This window comes from Arctopsyche grandis, chromosome 12, assembly GCF_051622035.1.
Source record: "Arctopsyche grandis isolate Sample6627 chromosome 12, ASM5162203v2, whole genome shotgun sequence".
In the NCBI taxonomy this organism is placed as follows: Eukaryota; Metazoa; Arthropoda; class Insecta; order Trichoptera; family Hydropsychidae; genus Arctopsyche; species Arctopsyche grandis.
In genome coordinates this window covers 17,235,776-17,263,182 of record NC_135366.1, presented here as the reverse complement: position 1 = coordinate 17,263,182, position 27,407 = coordinate 17,235,776, and the positions used below count along the sequence as shown (strand labels likewise).

Below are 27,407 nucleotides of genomic sequence, written 5' to 3'. Positions count from 1 at the left end.
ACTTTTTGAGTGCTCCCGAAGTCGCGAATTTCCAATGCGACAAATTGAAAGTCTTCTAATATCGATATACGTACATATATACATATGTATGTACACATGTTCTCTCACATATTGAATTTTCCTCAATTGAGACTTCTCTCGAAATCAAATTCGTAGCAATTCCGACGAAATTAACAAATGTCCATAAAATTATAACCTTCAAATTAAACTCGAACTTCTGCTTTAATTAGCAACCTCTTCCGCCAAAATCTACAGTTTGGCACCAAATATTCTACTTCCGCCAATTAGCTATAGGTTATTACATATTCAATGAACTTTCTTCGAATTGCATACATACTTATGTAACACACGTACAATAATTTATTTATACTGAAATTAATAAAATTTAAATCATGAGTTTGCGCAATTAGGAATACTACAATATACATAATATTATACATGACATATCCGAAAATAAATTGGGTTTTGTTCGTATTCTCTAGAAAAAGTCATCAGATAACGGATTTCCCCCATCTAAGTCTTCACTATAAGACCAATTACCGCTCTGGAAAATATAATAAAGCCTCAAAGCCGCGGCTGTGAGTCTTTTGCGACTTACTCTAACCATTTTCCTCGGCGACGAGTTAATTCAATTTTTTTTATTGTAGACCCTTTAAACGTTCATTCGCGTATACACAGATTGTCTCAGATTTATATCCTCCGCAACGCTTTGATAAACGTGTCCGTTGCAACTGAAACCGCGCAATTTCAATTCAATTTCGTTTAAATTCAGTAATTTATTTCACACGGGCTTGTTCTTATTTGAATTTGCAATAAATAATCATTTAGATCCGTTAATGAGGTAAATTGCAATGCTACGTCCTGTGCGAACTCTCTAATAACCTACAACAATCGTGCGCAAGTGAATATCGCAATTTTTAATTAATGTATATTTTCACAATGGAGAATCGCTGAACCTTAAACAATAATTAATGCATGTCAATGACTAGTCGGTTTATGAGTTGTCAATGACTAGTCGGTAAAAAATCTTCTCGAATGTCGAAACACGGTTGTATTCCTCTCAATCAAATATAATGAGACCATAACGCACGCTTTTCATCTACAAATACGTACATATGATACAATTATATTTAAGCAATGCGGAAAATCTTATTTCGACATATATGTACAGATAACTTTTACGAAGAATTTATTATATTAAATTGATACTCATTTTTAAATTTAAAAACTAACGTTAAATGAATTTCCGCTACGTTTAAACAATGAAAATAATAACGGAAAACTAGTTTAAAATTGCAGTAAATCGGTGCAATTTCCATTTTTTTTTCAAATTTACACGGATAGTGCGGTAACATTAAATAATTGACTATTTTGTTTTAAAGATCGTATACTGCGATATTGGCTAACGATGAATTTTATTATGCACAAACCGAAAGGTTATAAACGATGTTGACAAATCAATTAACATTTACATAAAAGCGACTTCATGATAAAATTTAAATATTTTTTACATATTTACATACATACCATATTTAAATGTATAGTAAAAAGTAGAATGGGAGGAAAAATTTACTATCAACTGATTCATTTTGACAATCGATTCTCGTCATCTAATATTTTTTTAAAGATCTGGATATAATTCATATCATGTTTCTTTTTAAACCATAAATTGAACTGGAAAAAGTATGTATTACATTCTCAGAGGTAAAGTGCCGTATTGCATTTTTATTGCGCAATTTCGTCAAGGGTCAGGTTATTTTAAACACTCCTATTGTGCGAAACGCTCGAGAGGAAAAAGCGATAGCGGAAAACGTTTCTCGTATAAATTTTCTCTTTGTTGTGCTTATTGTGATTTTCCGGTCAACGGAGGAAAATTCACACGCAATAAAATAAGCCTATAGTCGCCTAGGAAGTTACATATTGCGAAAAATGAAACATTCTGCTTTTCAACGATATTTTAATTAAAATTTTCGACAAATGTAATTCATCGCATACACCTGACACTCAGTCGCGAATCAATCTGTAAAATACGTCCGGGAAAATGTGAAACGAGTTTAATTAAATCGCTATGAACCTGAAAAAGCGGCTGGCGTAATGTTTATGTTCATACTCAACGGGAAAAATTCATAAATATAAGAAAAATTCATAACGATAAGTCAATTTGATTTACATTTTTTTCAATAAATTTAAAAAAAACAGATGTAGCTTTATATTTTAAATTCGATAGTGAAATCAACAGTATCTTGTGAATATAACTTGCTCGATCGCATGTATGTGTACATACATACACAAAATTCGAACATTATTTTTACACACGACCATACTTTCGTTATAAATGTGTATAAATCCAAAAGATATTGACATTTATTATTCGTTTAAAATTTATTATTTGCGTTCACATCGATTTTATTTATTTTTTGTGTTTATTCAAATACGTGTTCAGTTCATTAGACAATGCTTGAATAAATTCAATCGAGACGTGAAATCTGGTGAAAAGTTGTAAAAGTTACTGTCTGTCAGCGTTATACATATTTTTTATTATATAATATAAATATGTTAAATTCACAATGTTAGGTTGTGATCAATGACCCCGATAAAGCAAGTAATTATCCATCAGAATAACTTTACGATTAATCCCCGACCCTTTCAAACTTTGTGATGTAACGATTAATCTTTTAGCGAATCCTCGCAGAAACCGTACATAAATCGTGTATTTTATAATCAATTAAAATGAACATATCCTTTTTGACAACGATTATAAATTAAAGAAGATAACATTATTATGCATTCATATGCACATACATATACCTATTTCAGACATTTAGAATTGTTTTGTTTTTCAAATTGTAAGCAAATAAATACCAGTTAATATAAAACAAAGGAAAAAACAAAATTTATTTTTAAATAGTTGTTATAATATTAAAATGATTGTTATAATAATTAATTTTGTATTTTACAATTATCTAATTTTTTAAAATCTTTTATTAAATCTAAATTATAATATAAAATTTGATTCTCACAAATAATTAGTCAACCTTATATCCCTTCATTTGAATGTATGTATGTATAATACATATAACGATGTGATTACAACTAATTTATAATAGGCTTCCAACATATTAAAATCAGCTATCGACCAATAAACTTGAATGATATAATAAACCAATGGTAATGATAAATCATACATACATATGTATGTGTGTTATATCTTCTAAGATCAATTTGATATACATATATTTATTTATTACACACATTTCTATCATAGGTACGATGACAGAAATTATCCCTAAGGCGACACATATGGTTATACTATTTTTTGTTCATACATAAGTACTAACAATTTCAAATATTACAGTACAATTATATTGAGAATAAAAAAATAGAGATATCTGTGTACAATTTTGATATAGAACAAATTTGCAAGAAATACATTTTACAGAGTATGTTGGTAGCATATTTATAAGAATCAACAAATTCGAGATGTCAAAATCTCGAATTTGCGAGAAACTGGTTGGGGGGGGACACCGATTCATTGGATCCATCACAGCGTATAAGCTAGATAAATCGGAAAATTCTATTAGGAGACGGTCGATCTGTGTTTTAATTACCACCAAGATCTCGCCAGCAACATATTTGGCCAAGACATGAACCCATGACCTACTGTTTTTACTGGTAAATAGCTCTTCCAGTGAATATTTATGCGGATTTTGTGGTGTGTACATTTATGCGGATTTTTTTATCTTTCAACTACATACGAAATGATGTTGTTATTCCTGAAAATTGCACTAAACTCTCATACATACATATGTATGTACTGTCAAAGTACACACATATCTAAATTAAACAACGCCACTTTGAGAGAAAGAATGAATGAATCAAATAAACTTTTTTTCTATATTTTTTTGGAAGAATGCTCTCGTATTTTACAAACCTCCTTTACGTTTCACTTACGATTACAATTCAGGAAAAATTTTTCCTCTTATCCGATCGTTTTCATACTTTGCCATATTGCTCATTTTGGTCATCAATATAAGTAAATGGATCCTCCGCCATTACGATGGTGCAAAAATATCGTGTAAGATGCGTTTGAAAACGCTCCCACGAAAAAGTGCTAGACGCTAATCCCGCGTTTGTTTAGACTATTCTCACTTTTCACCATGTCAGATTTCAATTGGTTAAACGCCTTTAACTTTTTCTTTTTTCACTCTATATTTTATAAAATTTTTATTGTCTCTAGTACCAAGACATCGTACATTTTTTTATTTTAAATCACAAAAAATAGAAGCTTTTTCTGCCTGTCCAACTTCCATCAAACGACTCTACAACTGTCCAAGGGCTAATCCATTACTACCCACCAATTTGACCGAAATAAAGTCGCATTATTCATTCACGTACACAGCCACATCCTTCCAGAGAGCTAATCCCGCCCCCCATTTTCAAAGGCCACACTTATGCACATAGTATATATAATACGTAGGCAGAGCATCGCTCCTAGCATATCCATTTCGACGTCTACTTTTTACGAGGTGGATATTTGAAGCTTCGGTCTGCAGCTGGCGAAACTTCGGAGGTCAGGGTAGGGTTTTGGCGCTGAAGCAAACGAACTAAAACCGCGCCCCGGTCAGCCTTTGTTGACCCGTTGCGGTCGCTCGGACGCAAAGTGTTACATTCTGGACCGAATACTTCAAAGATTTTTGACGGCCTTTGCGCGCTGTTCCGGATGTTTGAACATATTAAAAGCGCGTCGTATCGGGTCCTTTGTGTGGCTGCCAATTGTGTTGAACGATTCGCTAATTTCGCATAAGCAAACACGCGAATTTATAATGCACGCGCATTAATCGCAACACTATCGATCGATTTGCTCATTCAGTTGTGGGAATTTTGGAATATGCCATTAACGGTGCCTGTTAATAGGATATTAGGCATGTATATCAAATTAATGGAATCAATGTTGTTAAAATATATAATATGACAGAATGTATTTCCACACCATTTAGAAAAATGGTAAAAAAAATATTGCACATACAGCATAATATGTTGCTCGGTATTTCGCTAATATTTATTGTATTTATGGGGTCGAAAGGAATGAAATGACTGTGGTTTAATACACGACTGTTTGATATGACGGCCGGGAAAGAAGTAAAGTGGCTACCACCAACATGGTCAAACTGGTTTTAGCTCACAGGATGGTGACCCAAACTCGAGCATGTCGTAGAGTTCCTACGATATGTAAACATACTTAATAGATATATTAGGGAATTCTAAATTTTCCGTTTGACTCTTAGCTTGGTTAAAATCGCGTTATTTACGACTAAATTTGGTTAAGAATAGAATATTCGATTGGAGTGAGTGCAGAATGATAAACTCATAAAAATATTATATTTAGATAGCGGTGTATTTAAATACTTTATCTCGATGTAATGAAAAATCTCCAGTTTTCACAAAATTTTCTTGTCTGATAAGTCTGATTGAAATATAAGTGGATGGATTAAATGATATAGAACATATGTCGTATTTCGACTTAAGGGTAATCCATAAAGCACATTATTTTGAATATTCTTGACCCGCCTCCCACTTTATCATAACAAAATCTTTTAGCCTATTTCTAAATTACGTCACGTTTTTGGCACCCTCTCTATCATAACAATGAAAATGATCTATTGTAGCATACTATTCTGATTGTATATTTTATTTTCATAAAACCAAAAAGAGTTTGCATTCGTATAAGTTTTGTGACGTCACATTTTCTGTAACTCCTTCGTCGCAAATCATCACATTAAATTGAACTCTTCTCCCTCATTTGATTGAAAATTTAATTTATGGCCGACCTTTCCTTATATGGAAACACTAACGGATCAAACATTCCAGTCGTGAAATCGCAGCTAAATTTTATTGCTAATTGTCTTCTATTTATTGAGAGCTCCTTGTCTAATATTTGCCATCGATTAACTCGTACGGATTTAATCAAATGGGGATCATCAGTATTCAGAGCACTTCATAGTGCCACCCCGGTCGGTTTTAATGAAATTGTACCTGTCATTATTTGCTCCGGTCCGGTAACAACTGACCTCTGGCGATCGATAGATGCTGGTGAAAGGGGTGGTAAGCCGCAGGTGACCACCACACATGTCCACCCCTCAACACGAGTTGGATTACCGTGACCATCTGACACTGTCCGTTAAATCTAAACGTGTGTATGTGTGTATTTATCCGCTTAACTTTTTCAGTATAGTTGTCACTTGTGGTAGCTTCAATGTGGGAAAGGCTTTCGAACATCGTATGTATGTACATACATATGTAGGCTTGCTCTAATCCCCACCACACTGCTTCCAATAAATATACAGCAAAATTACAAAAATGAATCGTATATATGTATTTTTTTATGAATAGTAGGTACATAAACTAGTTTATTTTAAACTTTCAAATATCACTGCTTTAGTTCGGGGATTTCTTTACTAGCTGCATTGTATGTAATACATATGTATTTACATAAATAGTGGGTGATGAAAGTAGCTGCAATTTTTACATACCTCCTTTGAGTTTCACTTACGATTACAATTCAGGAAAAAATGTGCCTCTTATCCGATCGTTTTCATACTTTGCCATATTGCTCATTTTGGTCATCAATATAAGTAAATGGATCCTCCGCCATTACGATGGTGCAAAAATATCGTGTAAGACGCGTTTGAAATTTGAATTTATGAAAAGTGCCTGACGTCTATCCAGTTTTTAGTTTTAAACTAGATGGCGGTAGTAAAATAAAATTATTGGTATTTTTATTCAAAATAATAATTTTAAATTATAGAAGAGGTATGTTTTTAAAAAACTTTTTTTTTATATTTAATATGATCAATTAGTTATGAAAACAATTTTTAACGGATCGTCATTTTCACTAAAAAAAACTATCGAGCATTGAATAAATGGTACTGTTAATGCGAAATCACACAGAAAGGAACGCGGCACATGGATTTTTAGGTACTTTTTAGCACATATTCAAGGCACACCGTCCCAAAATCACCCCCTGAAGTGTTTTCGGTGATATTTTGTTCTTGTATTGATATAAGCTTGGCAGTGATTGATAACGGCAAATCCCATATTTTAAGAAATGTAAGAGAAACTTGTCGAAATAATAAGATCGTACGAATTGACCGCGCCCAAGACCGCGTGCCCTTTCGTTCATCTCTATGTGTTTTCGCCCTTGACCAGTGCCAAAGCAACACATTCGCAACAAGGTGGTTGCCAAGGGCTCCGGATGCAAGGGGCACCTTAGGCGCCCGTCACCTTTTTTCACTTTATTTTTTTCAAATTATCAATAACTATTTAAGATCAAGCAGTGATGAAGAATATGAATACGAATGGGAATTAGCGAATAATATAAATGTTGATAACATAATAACAGACTTTGATAACGTTTGAAATTTTCAAGTTATAATAATTCTAATAGAATAAGGTTTTATTTTTGTGGGAATTCATGTGAAGGGAAGATCGTGAAGAGGGAGAAATTATACACGACTTTATAGCAAGTCTTTTATTCTAAAATATGTATGTATATCGATACAGTCAATCAGTACTCCATTCGCACCAAGCATGGTGCAATGACTGGCTCGCTGACATTCCCGACCAATCACAGTTCAGACGCACTCAATCGGTATTTGGGGTACCAACTCTTAAAAACTAACACTAAGGTGTAACAACTATTTGACATTACTTCTTACATTAAGTAATCATTTATACATCAAATTCCTACATTTTTAAATCTTTCATGGAACGTCAGCATCAATTCGACGCTTTCGTTATACGTTTTTTACTAGCCTCTTCTTATTGTACCTGCATAGTTATCACTTTTCGAAACATTTTTTAATTCGTGACATTTTTTTTAGTCCTCAAAATTCAAAAACTAATGAATTTATTGTATTTATTTGAGAAAATTTTTTGCTTGCGCCTTTTGTTTCAAGCCTCTTATTAGTTTTTCTTACTTTATACAAATACCAAATATGTACATTAAAATTAAAATACGTTTTTATATTGTCTAATTTACTTTTTTTTTTCACAAAATAAAAACGATTTCGTTTATGCGACATTGGCAATATGGAGTATTTATAATATTAAAAAGTTTTGATTTTTAATTCTTGTAATTTTATTTTTACTCAATTTTTATATTTTGATAAATCTATTTTTCGTAATATTTTTTATTTGATACAGCAAAAAATAAAGAGGCGCCAAATTAGACATTTTCCAAGGACGCAAAAAACATTGCTACGGCTCTGCTGTCAACTCATTCGAAATATATTCATCAAGCTGTACCTATGTAAATAAATTATAAAAAAAACCACAAATTGTTCAAAATTATATTTTACACACTTCAATAAAATTTGACTTATATCAAAATGTAATTTAAAGGAAGAAGAAAATAACTTTTCTTCCGTATTAAAATTCATGTAGTCCTTTTTAATATGATGCATGTAGCATATAGCACTGCACTCAAAAGCTTACTAAAGCGGGTTTACTCCAGCAAAATTTTCTGTTTAATTCAAATACATATGTACATCTATTCGCATATAATATTTCGCATTAATTCGCTTATAATCTGTTTAATTTAAATACATATGTATGTACATATATCTATTCGCATATAATTCTGGGTGATTTTGTATATATTATAAATATTCACTTGGAAATAAAAGTTTTCGTTAAATAAGTTTCGCAGTCTTCTAAAGAAACCGTCGTATAATTTGTTGTAGGCTTTCGCTGCCACTATTTATGTCTTTCTGACACTGAAATCACCTGAAAAACCGAACGCAGTCGTAAAAAAAAATTACATTTCATCAACCACTATAACTAAACAACACTAAAAAAATTTGCCTATCTCATTCGATAATAATATCGTGTCATCTTTTGAGAGCGATCATATCCTTTGAGATCCTCCTTATAATTCCGATCACCCTTTCTGTTATTTGCGATTATACCGGTCGTGTTCGCCATTCCCACATTTTCCAATTTAATTTTGTCAGTTCAGTCGTCACATATTTCTTTTCTTATATCACCCGGCATACACACATACATATGTATATATAAAAATATGTATATACATGGCTAGATATTGTTTTTAACAATAATTTAATAAGTGTAATTTGAAATGAAATTTTTGCGGGTCTACCTCACGTAGGGTTGCCAGATGGTATCCAAAAGGAGGACATGTCCTCCTTTTCCATGTTTTGTCCTCCCGTCCTCCCTTACCTACTGTAAGTCCTCCTTTTTGCTAAACATCGGGCGGGACTGGCGGGAGGCGAAAAAGGGGGCAGGGCTACAACGAAAACCTAAAATATGATGATTTAGTTTCATGCATTGAGTTCTTGAGCATCAGAGGTGTAGAGATTGACGATGGTAAGCTACACGATCAATTTTGTAATTTGATTTCATTTCTTAAATCAAAATCAAATGAAGATGGAGCATATTATGATTTGAAGTTGCTCGAGCAGTGGACAATCTACTTCAAAAGTGTTAAAATCATTGAATGTTTCTCAGAACTGCTCAAGATCTGCGAGTTTCATTTTTGTATAAGCGCACATAACGCAAATGTGGAAAGAGTTTTTTCACTGATTAATACTCAGTGGAGCAAAGAAAGGAATAGACTAAGTGTGCAGTCAGTTAAATCTTTAATTCTTACTCAATACAACTTCAAAAACATGACATGTGAATATTTTTATAATTATTTGTTATAAAACCAAGAACTTCTTTCCAAAATTGGCAGCTCAGCTAAATATGATTAATATAAAGTAAAATAATATAAAAAATTCGTTTAATTTCTGAATGTCCTCCTTTTTTACAGAAAATCCTCCTTTTTAGACCCATCTGCCCTCCTTTATCAAATTATCATCTGGCAACCCTAACCTCACGGGACCGAAAGTGAAACGCCCGAAAATGCAAATATCGGAAGGCAAAGATCGAAAATCGAAAGATCTTAAGTCGAAAGATAAAAAAGGGTCTCTCCCCCGTCGTACATCCTCAATTAATTTGCGCGAGCAGGATACAACAGGAACAAGAGGAACAGGCTTTTCCTCCCGTATTCTGCGCGCGCACATTAAACAAGGCTGTATCACAAAAAGAGAGATAATTTCTCCGCATGCCACTCATATATATTATATATACATAGTACCGTTTACCATGCACCCTTTTTTTTTTTTGATCTTTCGGCTTAAGATCTTTCGATTTTCGATCTTTGCCTTCCGATATTTGCGTTTTCGGGCGTTTCACTTTCGGTCCCGTGAGGGAGACCGAATTTTTGCATATCAATTACATATATGTATAAACGTACAACATAACGAAGAATACAGATATTCTCATTTTAATTTTTATGTCCAATTTGATTGAAACTTTCAACTGCGGTGTAAGCACGTAGTCATCATGGTGAAGCTTTTAAAAGATTTATTCTACTAGGCCAAGATAAGTAAGCCTAAAAAACGAGCCATAATCCCATGAAATAGTGGTGACTTATACCCACCTATTTATACCAAAAGAATCCCCAAGATAGAAAAATATTGTTCGACACTTTTAAATCTACACATACATATACTTGCGTACAATATTTCCATTGAATGTGGTAGTAAACAAATGTTCTATTCTCTTAATCGTGTTAAAAGTTATGTAGTTACCCTAGTTTGAAGGAATTGCCTCGAAATGTACAAATGTACATGTATGCATGTACATATGTACCTACATATATTCACCATCATCAATCATCTTTCGGAATATCCTGGAAAAACTAGCCTATAAACGTAAATTTATTCCTTCATGGGTGCTGAATAAGGGAACATTTTAATAACTGCCAAAAAATTTCCTGCTCGTATACATACATACATGTATGTAAATAATCGAATAACTTATGTAAATGTATTTTATGAATTCTCATCCATTTGTTGTAATTAATTTATTTAAGTGTTGAGTCTACCAGTGAAGCACATATGTATGTAGTACATTTAATGTTAATTTCACGGTTGACGAAAAAGTTTTTAATATATCTTACGAGTAACACCTATATACACTTTCGACCTAATGATATAAAAAGCATCCTTCATTTATGTTGAAGATATTTAATTTCGTTAGAAAATAAAACAATTTTTTTTTGAAACCTGAAAATTGATGTATGTAATACGTTTATTTTTTACTTTATCTATGTACGTAGTAACAATAGATGAAGTTTTTTTTTTATAGCTTAAATTTACTATTACATATATTAGACTGTGTATCTACTATTTTTTATATCATATTTATATTGGAATTCAAACAATATCCATTTGTCTCTACAAATTGATCCCTTGACAGTCATCAGTAACATTAAATAACACTCCCTATCGATAGATACAAACAAAAGCCCTTAAATGTAAATGACAACTTATTTTATTGCTTTTTCATAGACAATTTAAAACTTAATTGTTTAGTATGTGTATACCTACATTATAAAATTTTTTGATTTTTAAATGCTTTTCATTATTACGAAATTATGTTCACAATACATCTTATATCTATTTTAATAGCTACTGATCTACTGATCATTTTCTATTTTACAATTTAATTTAATTTGGTTAGTAATCATAGTATTATATTATTCTAATGTTAATCTATAGCATAATAGGAAAAATAGATCAAAAACCTATTTACAATCCTCATAAATGCTCATAATACATCTAATACATAATATTAATTAAAGACTCTCTAAAGTCGATGACCTAAAGCAGATTGTGTTTAGGGAATCTGTGTTTATACCTGAAGGGTATAGACATTTTGTTGTAATCACTTGATCTCTTCACAAGTGTGTTAGTATGGTTATTAGTGATTCTGTCATAGAATCTACTGGTTAGTTTGTTATTAATGTCTGTAACAAACGGAATATTATATATGGCATGCAGTTTTTTCAAGTTACTATATATGGGTGTATTATAAATTATTTTAAGGGATTATAATTATAATATAATACATATAATTAATACTGAAATGTTCATAGATTTCATACTATATTTGTATTTTTTGTACAATCATTTTCGACTATTTTACTCCCAAGTTTTTACCTACATACTAAATATTGAAATAAAATAAAATAGATACAAAAATTTGTTATGTGAAAATATAATTATATTTTAATTAAAAACTAATCAATTCAAGGTATTCTAATAAAACGTATTCTATATTTTACGTTGTCTATTTCAGATTTTACTGGGACCTCTGCATGTTGCTACTTCTTGTAGCTAACCTTATTATCCTTCCGGTGGCAATTTCCTTCTTCAACGATGACCTCAGCACCCGGTGGATTGCCTTCAACTGCTTGTCGGATACTATATTTCTTATAGATATCGTTGTTAATTTTAGGACAGGTATTTAGGGCAAATATATACTTGCATCGATTCAATACATTTTTTTTGTTCTTCTATTAACACAGCAGTATCGTTACAGGTATAATGCAGCAAGACAACTCAGAGCAAGTTATCTTAGACCCTAAATTGATAGCAAAGCACTATCTTCGGACGTGGTTCTTTCTGGACCTCATCTCCAGTATTCCTCTTGACTATATATTTTTGATCTTCAACCAGGTAAACGTACGTTTCATTGGATTGTTATGTTTTGTTTTGCTATTGGTTTTGATTCATTTTATTGTTTTTTTTTATTGAGTTTCTGTTTCAGTTATTTTTAATTTTAATTTTGTGTTGTCTTCGTCAAAGATTGGTTGTTGCTTGATTTATGTTTTTTACCATATGATCGTCCGTGTGTCATCAGCCAGGTTTGGTGTACTAAATTGAAATTTTTTAAACATATAAATTCAATTTTCAAAATTTTCGCATCTCTTTCTTGTTCTTCACTATCTTTTGCAATATTTGTTTAAAATTTCACATCTTTTCCAAATTCACTGTCGCCATTTCTTTTATTACATTTAAAATTGGGCAAGATTCAATTCTCATTTCCAATCAAAAATATTCAATATGTATGTATGTACATACATACATACGTATATTACTTTCATAATTATAAATGTCTCATGATTTAAGAATTAAAATTTCATTAATTTCAATTTTTATTCATTGTACGTCATAATTTTATAAATTCAATTAATCCTTCATAATATTTTGAAACTCTATTATAAAATTTTATAAATTAAGTTGACAAAAAAAAATTTGAACGCTTAATCTAATTTGGAAATTACCTATAAATTTGGAAAATCAATTTCATTCAAACCTGTTTCTAAACAATTTCATTCAAACCATTCAAACAATTTTTTTTGCTTAAGAAAACTCAATTTATTAAATAAAATGTTGTAAACAATTATTTCAATTTTACTTATGTATAATCATTAATATAAAAGAACTCAAAATTTACTACCATAAATTTTTTTACTCGATTGATTGAATCTTTTTTGCCACCAATACTACTGATAAGAGCAACGTTGAAACTTAAAACTTTTCGCTTCATCGCTTATTTTTCAGCAACGCTTTATGCACTTTATCATATTTATATGAGGTTGTATGTCTGCGTTTCTGTGTGGATAGTCATTTGACATGAATATAAACTTTTGCTTATTTTCGTAATTTAAGATTTGACGCTTTTAACATTCACTATTTCTTTCTTTCTTTCTTTGTTTCTTTCTTTCCTTTTTGATAATTATATTATATAAATATAGAAGACACTTAATTATGGTGCTGTTCGTAAATATTATACGTTCAATTTTTATAACATGTATAATGGTATAATAATAATTATTATTTAATAAACAGCAATATAATATATACATAAAAAAAACATATAAGAATTAAAAATGAATAGACTACTTAAAGTCATAATGTCTGATGCGTCTAAAGCTAATTTAATTTTGTTTGGTTATATTTAATACAACTCAGATAATATGCCTATTTGTAGTGTTATTAAAATGCAATTCTTAAATGAATTATTATAAATCATTTTTTATATTTGACTTTAATGTTAACACCACAAAACCCCGTAAACGATTAAGTTACTTTTATGTATTTATTTTTATTATTATTTTGAAATATGTCATTTATTTTAATGAAATACTTATGATGACTTTTTTTATTTTATTTGAAGGAAATTTGTTTAAGGTTCATAAAAATATAATAAAGCCACACTTTTCACTAATATATAGATTTTAGATGAGGTTGCAATAGTTTTTTAGTCTCAATATATTTTTAAGAACTGAATAAGCACAGCACAATCACGATTTAAAGTAAAAGTTATTTATCTGATAGAAAGTTTACGTCGACTTTATCACTTTACATATGTATTTAAATTTTGTTGGTAAACTTGTGTTAATATTTTTTGTTAGAGAGCTGTTTCAGAATAATTTTTCAATGTTATACATATTGTGTAATTCATTTTAAAGTTAATTGAACAACGTAGAGCTTTTGAATGTTCACTGTTATTTATTTTTTTTGATATCAAAATGTCCAAACTAGGCATGCAGTATTAAAAAGTTTAATTATTCATATATTTGTATGTATATTTCTGTAAACATTTGAATATTATGTTTGTTGATTTAATTAGTATGGTTGTATTTATATTTCGATCCATTTTTTTATGTAAATCAATTGTTCATTTATTAATAACAATTATAAATATACAACCATACTTGTTATACTTTTTTTTACTGCTGACGAGAAATATTGTAGGGTATTTTTTAATGCTGCTGGTTTTGTTATGCAGGATTTCAGTGAAAGTTTCCAAATTCTTCATGCGGGGCGCGCTCTAAGGATTTTAAGATTGGCCAAACTATTATCACTCGTCAGATTACTCCGACTTTCAAGACTTGTGCGTTACGTCTCACAATGGGAAGAAGTCTATGTAAGCATAATATATTTATCAATTTATTATTTTTATATGACCATATGTCTTTTTCATGCACTTATTCAAACTTTGATTTTGACTCAAACTAACGATACTTTTACTATATACTGTACAATACATATGTACATACACACAAAATTAATGATTTTCTCACTGCGTTATATCTACGAGGCATTTAAAAATCAATAAATACACACAAACATACATTTATCAATTTCAAAACATTTAATTTAATTTATTATGTTTTATTTTTTTAATTTTCTTTCTTTATAATTCTATATACATACATACATACATATATGTATACTTATGTATGTATGAAAACGCAGCATAAATAATTGGTTAAAAAAATTCATAAAAATAAATAAACTTTGATTTATGTTTTAAAAATATATTTTTCCCATTCGTTTGAAAGCAGAGAAATGTTATAATAATAGAAGCGCCCTTTCGAATACATTTCTTGTTTCAATAACACGCGTACCGTTTCCATAACTATAAGCGCCCTTTTGAATACATTCGGCAATATGCGTATGCTATTGCCGAATGCTAGCTGTCGCCATGACGCTTTCATAAAAACTTTCATATACGATGTTATATTTTATATAAATGATCAATTTACTTACAAAAATGTATCGCATGTTGTTTATTGTGTGTTTTTGAATGCATCGTGCAATTTTTACCGATGTACTTGCCCTTTGCCCTTGCCCAGAGAAGTTTTTATCGGACATCAAGCATCAAATACGACTGATGCTAAAATTATTTACGAATGTCTGTGGACAATCGTCACTTAACAACAATATAACGTCTAACGCCACTTCTATTATTATAACTAAAGTGCGGCGCGTGGATGCGCTGGCTCGAAATAAATGAGTTTATTTTGTCAATTTGTATTGTTAACCTTTTTTTTTGCTCTCTAGAGTCTAGAGCAGAGCATCGTAACCTTTGGATATTCGAGGCACACATTGTTTACGACTCGTAGAGGTTGTCTGCTACGTACAGACATACATATGTATGTACTTCATCGGCAGTCGCTAGTTATTCCGTATATGCGTAGGGACAAAACACTAACTAACATCGGTTTTCTCCCTCGCACGCGATCTCACTCGCATGCATTAGGCCGAAGTACTGTTCGGAGAACACATATTACCGCGGTGCACAGGTTACGATGCTCTGGTCTAGAGAGCAAAAAAAAGGTTAACAATAGAAATTGAAAAAAAAGGATCCTGTTTCGGCGCATTCGTCCACCGAAGACTGATTATAACATTTCTCTGTTTGAAAGTCCTCTTATTTAATTTTTGACAATTCAAATTATTTTTTTTAATTATACATCACAGTTATGTATGTATGTATAATGAAAAAAAATGACCAAAAAAGTAGATATGATAAGATAATTCTGGTTTAATATAATATAATATTTTACATTTGTTTTTGTATTAAAATAAGCGAATAGCGTGTGTTAATACATTTAAAATATTATTTGTATGTGTCATGTATTATTGAAACTGATCGATAAATTACTACTTTTTATTTCTAATGATTTATTAATATTTTGTTTTACAGATGTTATTTGATTTATTTTTATCGATTCATTAATTTCAAAAAATAATAGTATGTATATACATATTTAACATTTATTTTTCAGACAATACATATTTTAATATTTTCCTAATTTTATATAAATTTAATTAATTTATGCCACAGCATGAGAATCTGACAATTTCACTGCATTAACATTTCAAGGCGTCCCAATATTTCACTACCACTCATTTCTCATTCACATGCCAAATAACTATAGGAAAGTCATTGAGAACCTTCAGTAAAAACAACCAATATAAACCAAAATATTTCCTAATTATATTTTTATTTTATTGCTTATGTATAATTTTTATTACTATTATGTTTATTTTCATATGCTATGTGGCAAAATGTTTCACCATCAAGGGGGCTGTTTCATTAATGTAATTAATTGGCAACGATGGCTTTTGAGCTTACTATCGTCAGCTTGTATTAATTTATATCTAGGATACATAAAAACAGCAGAACCAATCAGATTGCATGGCGCAGCACTGTCCATACTTATGTATATTTTGTGGGTATGTCTCTGGACATATAATGTTTATGAATTATTTGGGCGTGTGTGTGTGTATATGCAAGTTTTTGTATGTACATTTGTGTGAATCTTCTCATTTTCAAATAACCAAATTGATAATAATTTGATAAATAAAAAGAATCCTAGCATGTAAGCATGTCTAACAAATATTACAATTTTAAGACAATGACTTTTCGAAAACTGAACATGTTAGTTTTATATATTATTGATAGATATTATTTAATCAATTGAGTTGGTTATCTGTTTCTCAAATTTTCAATACAATAAATAAATGATCAATTGCATAACATTTATACATTATACATTTAAGGTGAATTATATTTTAAGTTATTCAAATGTAACTTTGATACTTATCGCATATTGATTTTTATTTTTAATAAACTATTATTATTAATCTTCAAAGACTGGTATGTACAAAAAAAGCAAGATTAAAAGGCGTGAATACAATCAGAGTCGTGTCGATTTACATATACTGTCACTTGTGAAAAGGTAAATTCGATTTTATATTGTAACTATTGAAGGTGAGGTAGTACACACTAACCCAATATTAATGTGTACGTAAATAATATATAATTATATTTAGTTGAAGTGGAACGAATGTGTGTGTGTTTACAAATATGTAAAACACATGCAAGCTTGTTTCTTCGGAATATCCATTTACATCAATATAAATATAAATTGTATGTGTCCTTATTTAAAAATAAATTTAATATATGTAGTATTCCATAAAAATACTGAAATGCCCTTTAAAAGTAAAGCAATTCACATATTAAAATTATCTATCTAAAATTCTAAACAAACATACATTTTCTGTCTAAGGAATTGCATGTTCACTAGAGATGAGCTTTGACACTATTTCACTATAAAACGCTCTTCTGTGCTATTTTGTCACGCCTGCTTTTTTATCAAAATCAACTGAAAACACTATGATATTTCACAAACATATACTTTTCCCACACATACTATAATTATTCGTTTTTATCAAAACATTAGATAGTAAAATTTCACAAATATATTTATATTTTATATTTACACATATTACAAACCATTCAACTTCACAACCACCATTACTTCTCTCAAAATAAAAATATGACTCAGTACTTTTTAATGTCTGTTTCCTAAAAATTTCACTTGTATATAAAAAAATGAAACTTTTCACTCTTCTTTAACACCAATCTTTTCGCTTGTCTTCTGTATATAAGTATAGAAATTTTGTCATATTAAATTCTATTTTCTAGCAATTCCATTATGTTTTGATAAACTTCAACATTTTTTTTTCCATTTAATGTAATGTAAGTATGAATGTAAGTATTATTAAAAATATAATACTTACATTCATTGTATGAGCATGATTTGACAAATTTTATTTGAGAATTACATATCATAATGTATGTACATATAGCTAAATTTTCTTACAAAATGTTGTATCATGCTTTTTATTAATACATACATATATGTATATTTATGAATTGAAAAAAAATCAAAGCAATTGGAATTGTTTGTTTCGAATAACATTGCACTAGTGATAAAAATGGGAAACATGATGGCATATTGAGTAAGTTTTCACAATGAGAAAAAGTTATTGTGATTGTGAAGTAATCCTAGGCTGTGTTGTGGCCGGGACTCACACACTATATATATAATATGTTGGGTGGTGTGTCTGCACGCAGATCAGCCCCCTGTATCAACCAAGATGCGCGGAGCTTGCGCCTGACGGTACTCCTCATTACCCGGACAAAGACAGAGTCTCTCAGGTGCCGCACTCTCTCAGCCTTCATCCCTGTCTGATATTGTTTCGGTGGTGGCGTGTATTTGAATTGGATCACCTCTATGTGTGATGTAGCTTGTAGACCGTGCCTCAGACATTAGACGGTAGATTTTTTTGTTTAATCCACTAACCGCTTCCTGTTAACTTTTCGTTATTTTCATTTTGATTTTTTGTTTTGTTGTTCCATGTTCCATTTTTAAAGTTTTGTTTGTGTATAAAAATCTACTAACACCATCTAACCGGTACTGCTTGTCTCCAATTCCCAGATACTTCTTAAATTTGATGTTGTTTTAGAATCCAGTACTAGTTTGTTAATGAAATCGTTTTTGAATTTGACGTGGTTTCTGATTCTTAGTGTCTCTTTCATGTAACTTTTTATTGGAATGAATTCAATTAGTTGTGTTCTTCAGACTACATGATCTAATTTACTCATTTTATACTTACGCATGATAACATTCAGATGTATACATCACACCGTATCACGAATGGCAACATATCACACATAAGTTTATGCAATAAAGAACATTTGGCAAAATTTTAAATATTTTCAAAATATTCTTTATTAAGTTAAACAAATAAATCACACATTCATCGCTTGCAAATACAATAATGAATATATTTATATATTATCATGTTGATTTGTATTGCAAATTAGGATTTTGCATTTTAGATTTTAAATTTGTCACGATAATTTTTGCTTAATATGATTATATTAAACGTTATTATAATTTTGAAGTTATATATATATTATAACATATGTATATGTAAGTAATGTTTTCTGATGTAAGGCATGACACGTTTCATTCTAAACGTAATATTATATATATATCTAGATGTGTGTTTGGTTGTTTGACTTTGTAATTTAGCATAGAGCACATTGATGTTCATTAAGAGTTATCCTCGTGTGTGAGTGTAATTTATTTATGGTTTCCTACATAGGTCACGCTTTGATGCAAAGCTTCTTCTGCAAACGAAGCAAATACATTTATTTTAACCCAGCCAAACCCTGTAAAGCCCTCTCGATTTGATCTTTTATTTTACTCTTTGAAACTGTCTTCATTTTGACTTTCCTACACAATAAATTCTCTTTGAAAAACTTCCAAATCACTGCCATTTTATATAACTTACATAAGTTGGCGCCTCGAGAGGTGCTCACTATCTAGCATGATTATGAATGACCCTCTTTTGGCAGCTGCCCAAGAGGCACTATACCATGCTTTGCTCTTTTCTACTATCTTGTGTTTCTCGCTTGTTTTCTAGATCTTGCAGAATCTCCAAAAAAAGCGCACAGAAAGGAGGGGGCGTCTCAGCTCGGAACAAGCGAGCAAAAAGAAGGGATACACCAAAAGCAATCTGATTTTCAAGGTAACCCCGGCGTGCGGGCAGCATGAGCTCGCAGCATGAGCTGGCTTGTGAGAGGGTTTGCCCCGAAAGACAGGGCCTGCCCTGCTTTTGCTTCCCTCGGCCGCGCCATTCGCTGCTTCTACTTGCTTCTTTGCTTATGCTTCTTTCTTTTCTTGTCCGCTCTGCATGCGAATACACGCCACAAGCACCGGCAACCTCACCGTTCACCGTCACGACACCGTCATCGTTCACCGACGACCTCTGCGCGTTGTTGATCGCCTCCATTCTTACACACATCATCAAGCAAATTTTTGACTTAAGCTCTTTTTCTTATTTTCAACTACACACATTCAGATTTTCGTTGTATCTTTATTACAAAGATAAATATAAATATACATATACTTATATTTGAAATATAGAAAAACGATTTTCTACAGTATGTTATTTACACCTAAACAAGTGAAAGTATTCATCGTGTTATAGGCATGCAAATTTTTTTTTCACTAAATCAAAAATTTTATAAAGAATGGCTTAAAAACATATTTTCATCAAGTTTATTTCAAATTATCACAAGTTAATTATGATTCGCATTTTTTATTAGCGTATTAAATTTAATTTTGCATTATAGAAGGAATAATGAATATGTATTTGGTACATATTTAAAATGATTATAGCTTAAAAATTATAATAATAATAATAATTGCACCAAAATATATCGCTATAAACCATTTTCTACTTTTTTATAGCTCACATATTCAATAAACCTTCTTGACGCAGTAGAGCCATGCCTCGTTTTCGTGCTAATCTATTTTGTTCAAAATTCTCAAACATTGCGATCTTCAATAGTTGTAGACTGTGACGTCTAATATTTATTGTTTTAGAACAGAAAGATTTCGCTTAATACTTTAAGTGTCTCTAAATAAAAATAATAAAAATTAATAGTTAAATATTGTAAGGTAAAGGTAGGCAATTCTTAACAACTTTCAAAACTTCTAAATTGTTACTTGAGTACTTACTGACTTCATATTTCTTGAAATAATCTAAACTAACAAAAACTGCTTAAATCTATCGCTTCGGATTCTAAAAGAAATTCAACGCTTCTTTACATCCTTAGCGCTCTGCAGAACTTATGTAGATGTTCCTGAACTACAAACGTGAACAACAGATCAACTGGAAATCAAGATTTTAGATTTAATTAAATATTATTTCCATATGCTAAAACCAATTATTGTTTTATAGTTCCTCAACATGGCATCAGTATTCATGCGGATCTTCAATCTTATTTGCATGATGCTACTCATCGGTCACTGGTCTGGATGTTTGCAATTTTTGGTGCCTATGTTACAGGGGTTTCCGTCCAACTCCTGGGTTGCTATTAATGAATTACAGGTATATGAATAATTTCTAAATAAATATCTCATTACATACATACATTCATGGATTATATTTTAATTCTTTCCAACCAATTTTTTTAAATCCAACATCATCAACTACATGTTATCAATTATATTCAATACAATTAAAACAAAATTCCAACATTGATATAAAATATTAAAAATTATATTTCTACCATTTCAGGAGGCATTCTGGTTAGAACAATATTCTTGGGCATTATTTAAGGCCATGTCTCATATGTTATGTATAGGTTACGGACGATTTCCTCCACAATCATTAACAGATATGTGGCTTACCATGTTGTCCATGATATCAGGTGCTACATGCTATGCTCTGTTTCTCGGACACGCAACTAATTTAATTCAAAGCTTAGACTCTTCTCGAAGACAATATCGAGAAAAGGTTTGTTTGTAATAATAAGTACATAGTATGTCAATGTATATATATATATTTATATATACCAGTCAATTCACAATTTCGAATTTATAATTTCAGGTCAAGCAGGTTGAAGAATATATGGCATACAGAAAACTTCCTAGGGAAATGAGACAACGTATAACAGAATATTTTGAACATCGTTACCAAGGGAAATTCTTCGACGAGGAATTAATTCTTGGTGAATTAAGTGAAAAACTTCGAGAAGACGTTATCAATTACAATTGTAGATCTTTGGTAGCTTCTGTTCCATTTTTTGCAAATGCAGATTCAAATTTTGTCTCAGATGTTGTAACTAAACTGAGATATGAAGTTTTTCAGCCAGGTAAATAAAAATTTTGTATATATGAACATACTCCCTTAATATTTTTACATAAAATTAATCAATAAATGTTTTTTTACATTTTAGGGGATATTATAATTAAAGAAGGCACAATAGGTTCTAAAATGTATTTTATTCAAGAAGGCATAGTAGATATAGTGATGGCTAATGGAGAAGTTGCAACAAGTCTATCAGACGGCTCTTATTTTGGAGAAATATGTCTTTTAACCAATGCAAGACGTGTAGCTTCAGTAAGAGCAGAAACATATTGTAACTTATTTTCATTGTCAGTGGACCATTTCAACGCAGTTCTAGATCAATACCCTCTAATGAGGCGCACAATGGAAAGTGTAGCTGCAGAACGACTTAACAAAATAGGCAAAAATCCTAATTTAGTTGCGCACAGATCAGAAGAAGACGCTGGAAGTATAAATGCTGTGGTTGTGGCTTTAGCAGCCGAAGCAGAGCATGCATCACGATCTCCTGATCGGGGGCCACCGTCATTAGGATTGGCGTTGCGGCCTCTGCAAGCTGCAGCTTTTCTTGGACAACGCTTACCACGTCCAAAGTCAGATAACAATGTATCCGCTGATCACGATCCTCAACCGTTAGCCCGTGGATTCTTCCATAAATCAGATGCTGCTTTTCCACAATGACGACACTCGCATCATTAGTGTCTCTGGTGCTCTTATATTCGGTGTTGTCTTGCTATGCTAGACTCATCTCCTTTGTTAACATGTGGCGGCTTTCCCGCACTTGTATATCAACTATCATTCTGAATCAATTATTATTCGTACTATAAATGCTAGATATCGTGCAATATTTAGATATATGAATAAAAACAATATTAGCTTTAAAAACTTAGGTGCTCAAGAAAAAAAAAGTATTAATTTAAAAATTGTGAAGCTCTGTGTGAAGAGGTACGATGACGTAAAAGTCACACGCCGTGAGCAATTCTATTAGAAACCTGTTGTAGCAAATACGACTCTGTAGAAATATAGGCCTAAAGTGCGTTGGAGATCATAAATAAAAAAATGTCACAAAAGGGATTGATTTTGCTGCCATTTAAGTCAACAGTTAGCAACTTCATACTATATTCATAGTGAGAATCTTTACATTTGTATTCATGCAAATATTGTGTTTTTTGATACATATATTTTATACTACATATATATATTTATCTAACACATACAAAATAAATGTGGATTATTGATACACACATTTTTTTCCATAAGAAGTATCTCTCTTTTTAATCATTTTATGTATTTATTAACTTGTAAAGTCACGAAATTTAAAATTTAAAACGAGATTTATGACTCAAGCTCTATTTGACGATATACTTTAATTTTTACCTAAAATTATTGCTTACCGCTTACATTCTAAATTTAATTTTAAATTATATTTCTTATGATTTTACATATTATATATAATATATATATATATAGAAGGAGTGACGTTCAATTTCAAAATAACAACCTTTAACATGAAGTTTATTTTTAATGATATATATTATAAATTTTGTAAATGAAAAATATTTTGACGAATTTGTTTAAATAAAATATATCTAAATATAAAAAGAGAGGAACTTTTTATGTATGTATGTATATTTAGAATGAGTGTTGACGGCTGTTGTACAGTTCAGGTCTCCCGCCACAAAATTGTTGATATTTGTTCTCGAATTATCTATTTTCGCAAATGTTTCTTATAATCACTGTTATCCAATTGTATCATGTATATATACATATATATATATATATATATATATATATATATATATATATATATATATATATATATATATATATATATATATATATATATATATATATATATATATATATATATATATATGTATATATATATATACATATATATATATATATATATATATATATATATATATATATATATATATATATATATATATGATATAATAACAAAAAAATAAAATAGTTAAATTGCACAACACTGAAAATACAGTGTAAGTTGACTGCATGTGTCTCACTTTTTAAAATATATTCCTTAAGCACCATGAATAGTGCTGATGTAAACGAATATTGAGTTATAAAACTTAGTCATTTCAATTTCATAATGTTATGAATGATTTATTTTTTCAATTTTAAGTGTATTATAATTTTGTAAGTTTTAAATATGATGTAAATATTAGGTAGAAATCTACAGTAGTATAAAAGACTCTGCCTTCTATAGAGGTATTGACGTGACTAAGTAGGACATAATATGACAGGGCTCGGAATAACTTGTATTTTTATTTTGTGTGAAAGCTTTATTTATTAAAATTATTCTGTGATTTCATCACAACACAAATAAATTAAAAGACTTCATGTGCCCATATAAATTAAAGCAATATAAATTAATTTTTCATAGAAAGGTTCTATGGTATTTAGTCAAGTTTCATTAAGATTAATTTTTGAATACCAATTGGCTCGCATATCAACGTAACATCATTTTTACAAGCTATTGTTGTAATCGCTTGAACTGGAGCCCTGTATTTTTGTACATACCTATGTCAATTTCATATAATATATGATTTTGCCAAATTATATAACGTGTATTTATCATTTTTTATTTTAAGTTTATTGACAAAAATTATTTTATTTTATTCTTTTGAATATTTATTTGGTAAATTTCTAACGTTAAAGATAACGAAATTCATTAGGGAATTTGAATATACAACTTAGAAAAATCTTGCCATTCAAATACAAGAATTGAACATAGCTTAGACTGAAAATTGTATCATAAATACTTATGCTTTGTTAATCATGAAATGGTAGTTTATGATTAAATATAAATCACATTAAAATGTTAATTTAAAAACTGCGATATTGCAATGCAAAATATGCGCTAATTTTTAAATATAATTACTGTCCACTATCACCTTGTATATGGCTTTGGTACCTATTGAACGATTATTGGTACTTTGTCTAATAATAGGAAACATCTTTTTATTGTTATGTGTACCGAAATAAATGTTATCAAATGTTTTGTATTAAAAAATATATTTACACTGTATACTTTACTCTAAGATGTAGGGTTTCAAACTTTTGCCTTGACATGTTATTAATTCCATTGAATTATTTGTGATATGTCTGTGCTATCACAGTATCTTAGATTCAGTGCCCGTTTAGAGAACACTTTCAAATTGTTATAAATTGTTTGAAATTATATCAAATGAGCAAGTTTACTTTGTCATTGTGCTAAAAAAATCCTGTAGTTTTTTGATATACATATATATATTATATATATATCCCTTTGCATGCATCGTAGATGAAGTGAAAACTGATTTTTTATTTAGATGAGCTTTTTATTTCGAATTAATACTTAGATGCAATAATTGGACCATCGTTATATTTTAAAGGGCTTTTCCGCTATTAAACGTAATATTTTCAAGAGGAAATGAATTACAACCATCATTTCTGTATACCTAACGGGTACCTAATGTATGCACAGTTAAAAATAAATTATTGATATTTTACCAAAAGTGCTCATTGCTGTTATCAAAAAATATTAGTGAAAAAACCTGCATTAAATAATTAAACAAATAAAAGCGCCTTTTATTATTTTTTTTATGTATTTTCATATAACATGCATTCAATCACATCGGGTCTACCTCACGGCACCGAAAGTCAAAAGATCGAAAAAGCAAATATCGGAAGGCAAAGATCGAAAATCGAAAGATCTTAAGTCGAAAGACCAAAAAAAAAGGTGCATGGTAAACGGTACTATGTATATATAATATATATATCAGTGGCATGCGGTGAAATTATCTCTCTTTTTGTCATACAGCCTTGTTTAATGTGCGCGCGCAGGATACGGGAGGAAAAGCCTGTTCCTGAGGATGTACGACGGGGGGGAGAGAGAGTTTTACCGCACGCCACTGATATATATACTAACCGTTTTTCATAGGTATGCATGGTAAACGAACATTTTCGATTTTTTGACTGTCGGTGCGGTGACGGTCACCCAATCACATCATATTACATGTTCATGTACACATATTCTTGTACATATGAATATTGAGGTTCAGTGATTATTCTGTACAAAGCGATCTCGAACACCTCACTAAAATTTCGACCACGGAACAGCTGGCACCCGAAAATTCCATCCATCGACCGCTTTTCACGCTCTATTATATTAACAATTATATAAACTATTATATTAACAAGAGCTCGAGCGCCAGATATTTTGTATTCGTGATTTTCGTGGCAAAGATTGTCGCGTGCGCGATCGCAATATGCGAAATAATCCGTTTGCCGAATATCAAATACTGTCATATATCACTTTTTTTCCTCTACCATACCATATATACCAGTATTACCGGTTTTAATTTATTTAACTAATTGGTGCAATAAAATTTCCAATTAATATTAGATTATAGACACAGGTAAAGGTCTGTTCATACCTATCCAGCACGACCCGTATCCTGCAGGTGTCATGCAAGTGCGGATAGTATTATTTAGTACATTCTATATGGACGCGCATGAATGCGTAAATGCGCATGCGTGAATGGAGTATGAATACGTCCATAAAATGTACTAAAGAATACTATCCGCACTTGCAGGACACCTGCAGGATACGGGTCGTGCTGGATAGGTATGAACAGACCTTAATACGTATATGCTGTCCCTTACAATCCATCTCGACCAATAGCATTTCGCGAGTACAATGTTCTACTGTCTGCACGAAATGGTATTGGTCGAGAGACGGTGTAAGAGACAGCATGCACATTTTTCCTAAGTGGCTTCCTATAGACCTATAGTGGATCAACTATAACTCGTATTTTACAAAGACAAAAAATATAAATATAAAAATATAATACCAATTAAAATTTATTAAAACTCAACATGTAGCACATTTCTACAGATTCTTTTTTGAGATTTTTACAACTATATTGTATTTACTAAAATACCTTTCAGCATCCACACTATTAACGGGACACCAAATAGATTTTAGAGCTGCACAACCAAACTCTTCATATTTAATTTTTGTTGCCATCAATAATAGCAATATATCCGGCGTGGATTCACTTTTTATATTCTCTATTAATTTTCTAGAAAAGTGCTGATATCCTTACAAACATTGAGCCTCTGTTAATACATTAAATAATGGCAGGTTTCTAAAAAACCAAAACTGTTTCATTAACATTAATATTAGATTTTGTACCTACCATA

The 27,407-nt window shown here is 30.6% G+C and overlaps 2 protein-coding genes and 1 long non-coding RNA gene across 12 annotated transcripts in view; 2 read left to right on the top strand and 1 right to left on the bottom strand.

The window, feature by feature from the left end:
- LOC143919788 (potassium/sodium hyperpolarization-activated cyclic nucleotide-gated channel 2-like) overlaps window positions 1–23,242 on the top strand; it is a 64,078-nt gene extending 40,836 nt beyond the window's left edge. The window contains exons 2-10 of one of the 10 annotated variants that reach the window (XM_077442310.1): window positions 12,205–12,368; window positions 12,448–12,584; window positions 14,704–14,841; window positions 18,625–18,708; window positions 19,983–20,087; window positions 21,306–21,455; window positions 21,645–21,863; window positions 21,957–22,221; window positions 22,306–23,240. In XM_077442310.1, the coding sequence (XP_077298436.1) occupies window positions 12,205–12,368; window positions 12,448–12,584; window positions 14,704–14,841; window positions 18,625–18,708; window positions 19,983–20,087; window positions 21,306–21,455; window positions 21,645–21,863; window positions 21,957–22,221; window positions 22,306–22,874 (1,831 nt within the window). In that variant the 3' untranslated portion in view covers window positions 22,875–23,240. Of the gene's footprint in view, window positions 1–12,204; window positions 12,369–12,447; window positions 12,591–14,658; window positions 14,842–18,624; window positions 18,709–19,982; window positions 20,088–21,305; window positions 21,456–21,644; window positions 21,864–21,956; window positions 22,222–22,305 lie in introns of all 10 variants that reach the window. The other 9 variants (XM_077442309.1, XM_077442313.1, XM_077442315.1 and 6 more) reach the window with 9 other exon arrangements.
- The window catches only part of LOC143920291 (uncharacterized), a 319,990-nt gene that overhangs the window by 122,234 nt on the left and 170,349 nt on the right, over window positions 1–27,407 (bottom strand). The window lies entirely within an intron of this gene.
- LOC143920299 (uncharacterized) overlaps window positions 1–27,407 on the top strand; it is a 319,815-nt gene that overhangs the window by 122,235 nt on the left and 170,173 nt on the right. The gene's annotated exons all lie outside the window — the stretch shown is intronic.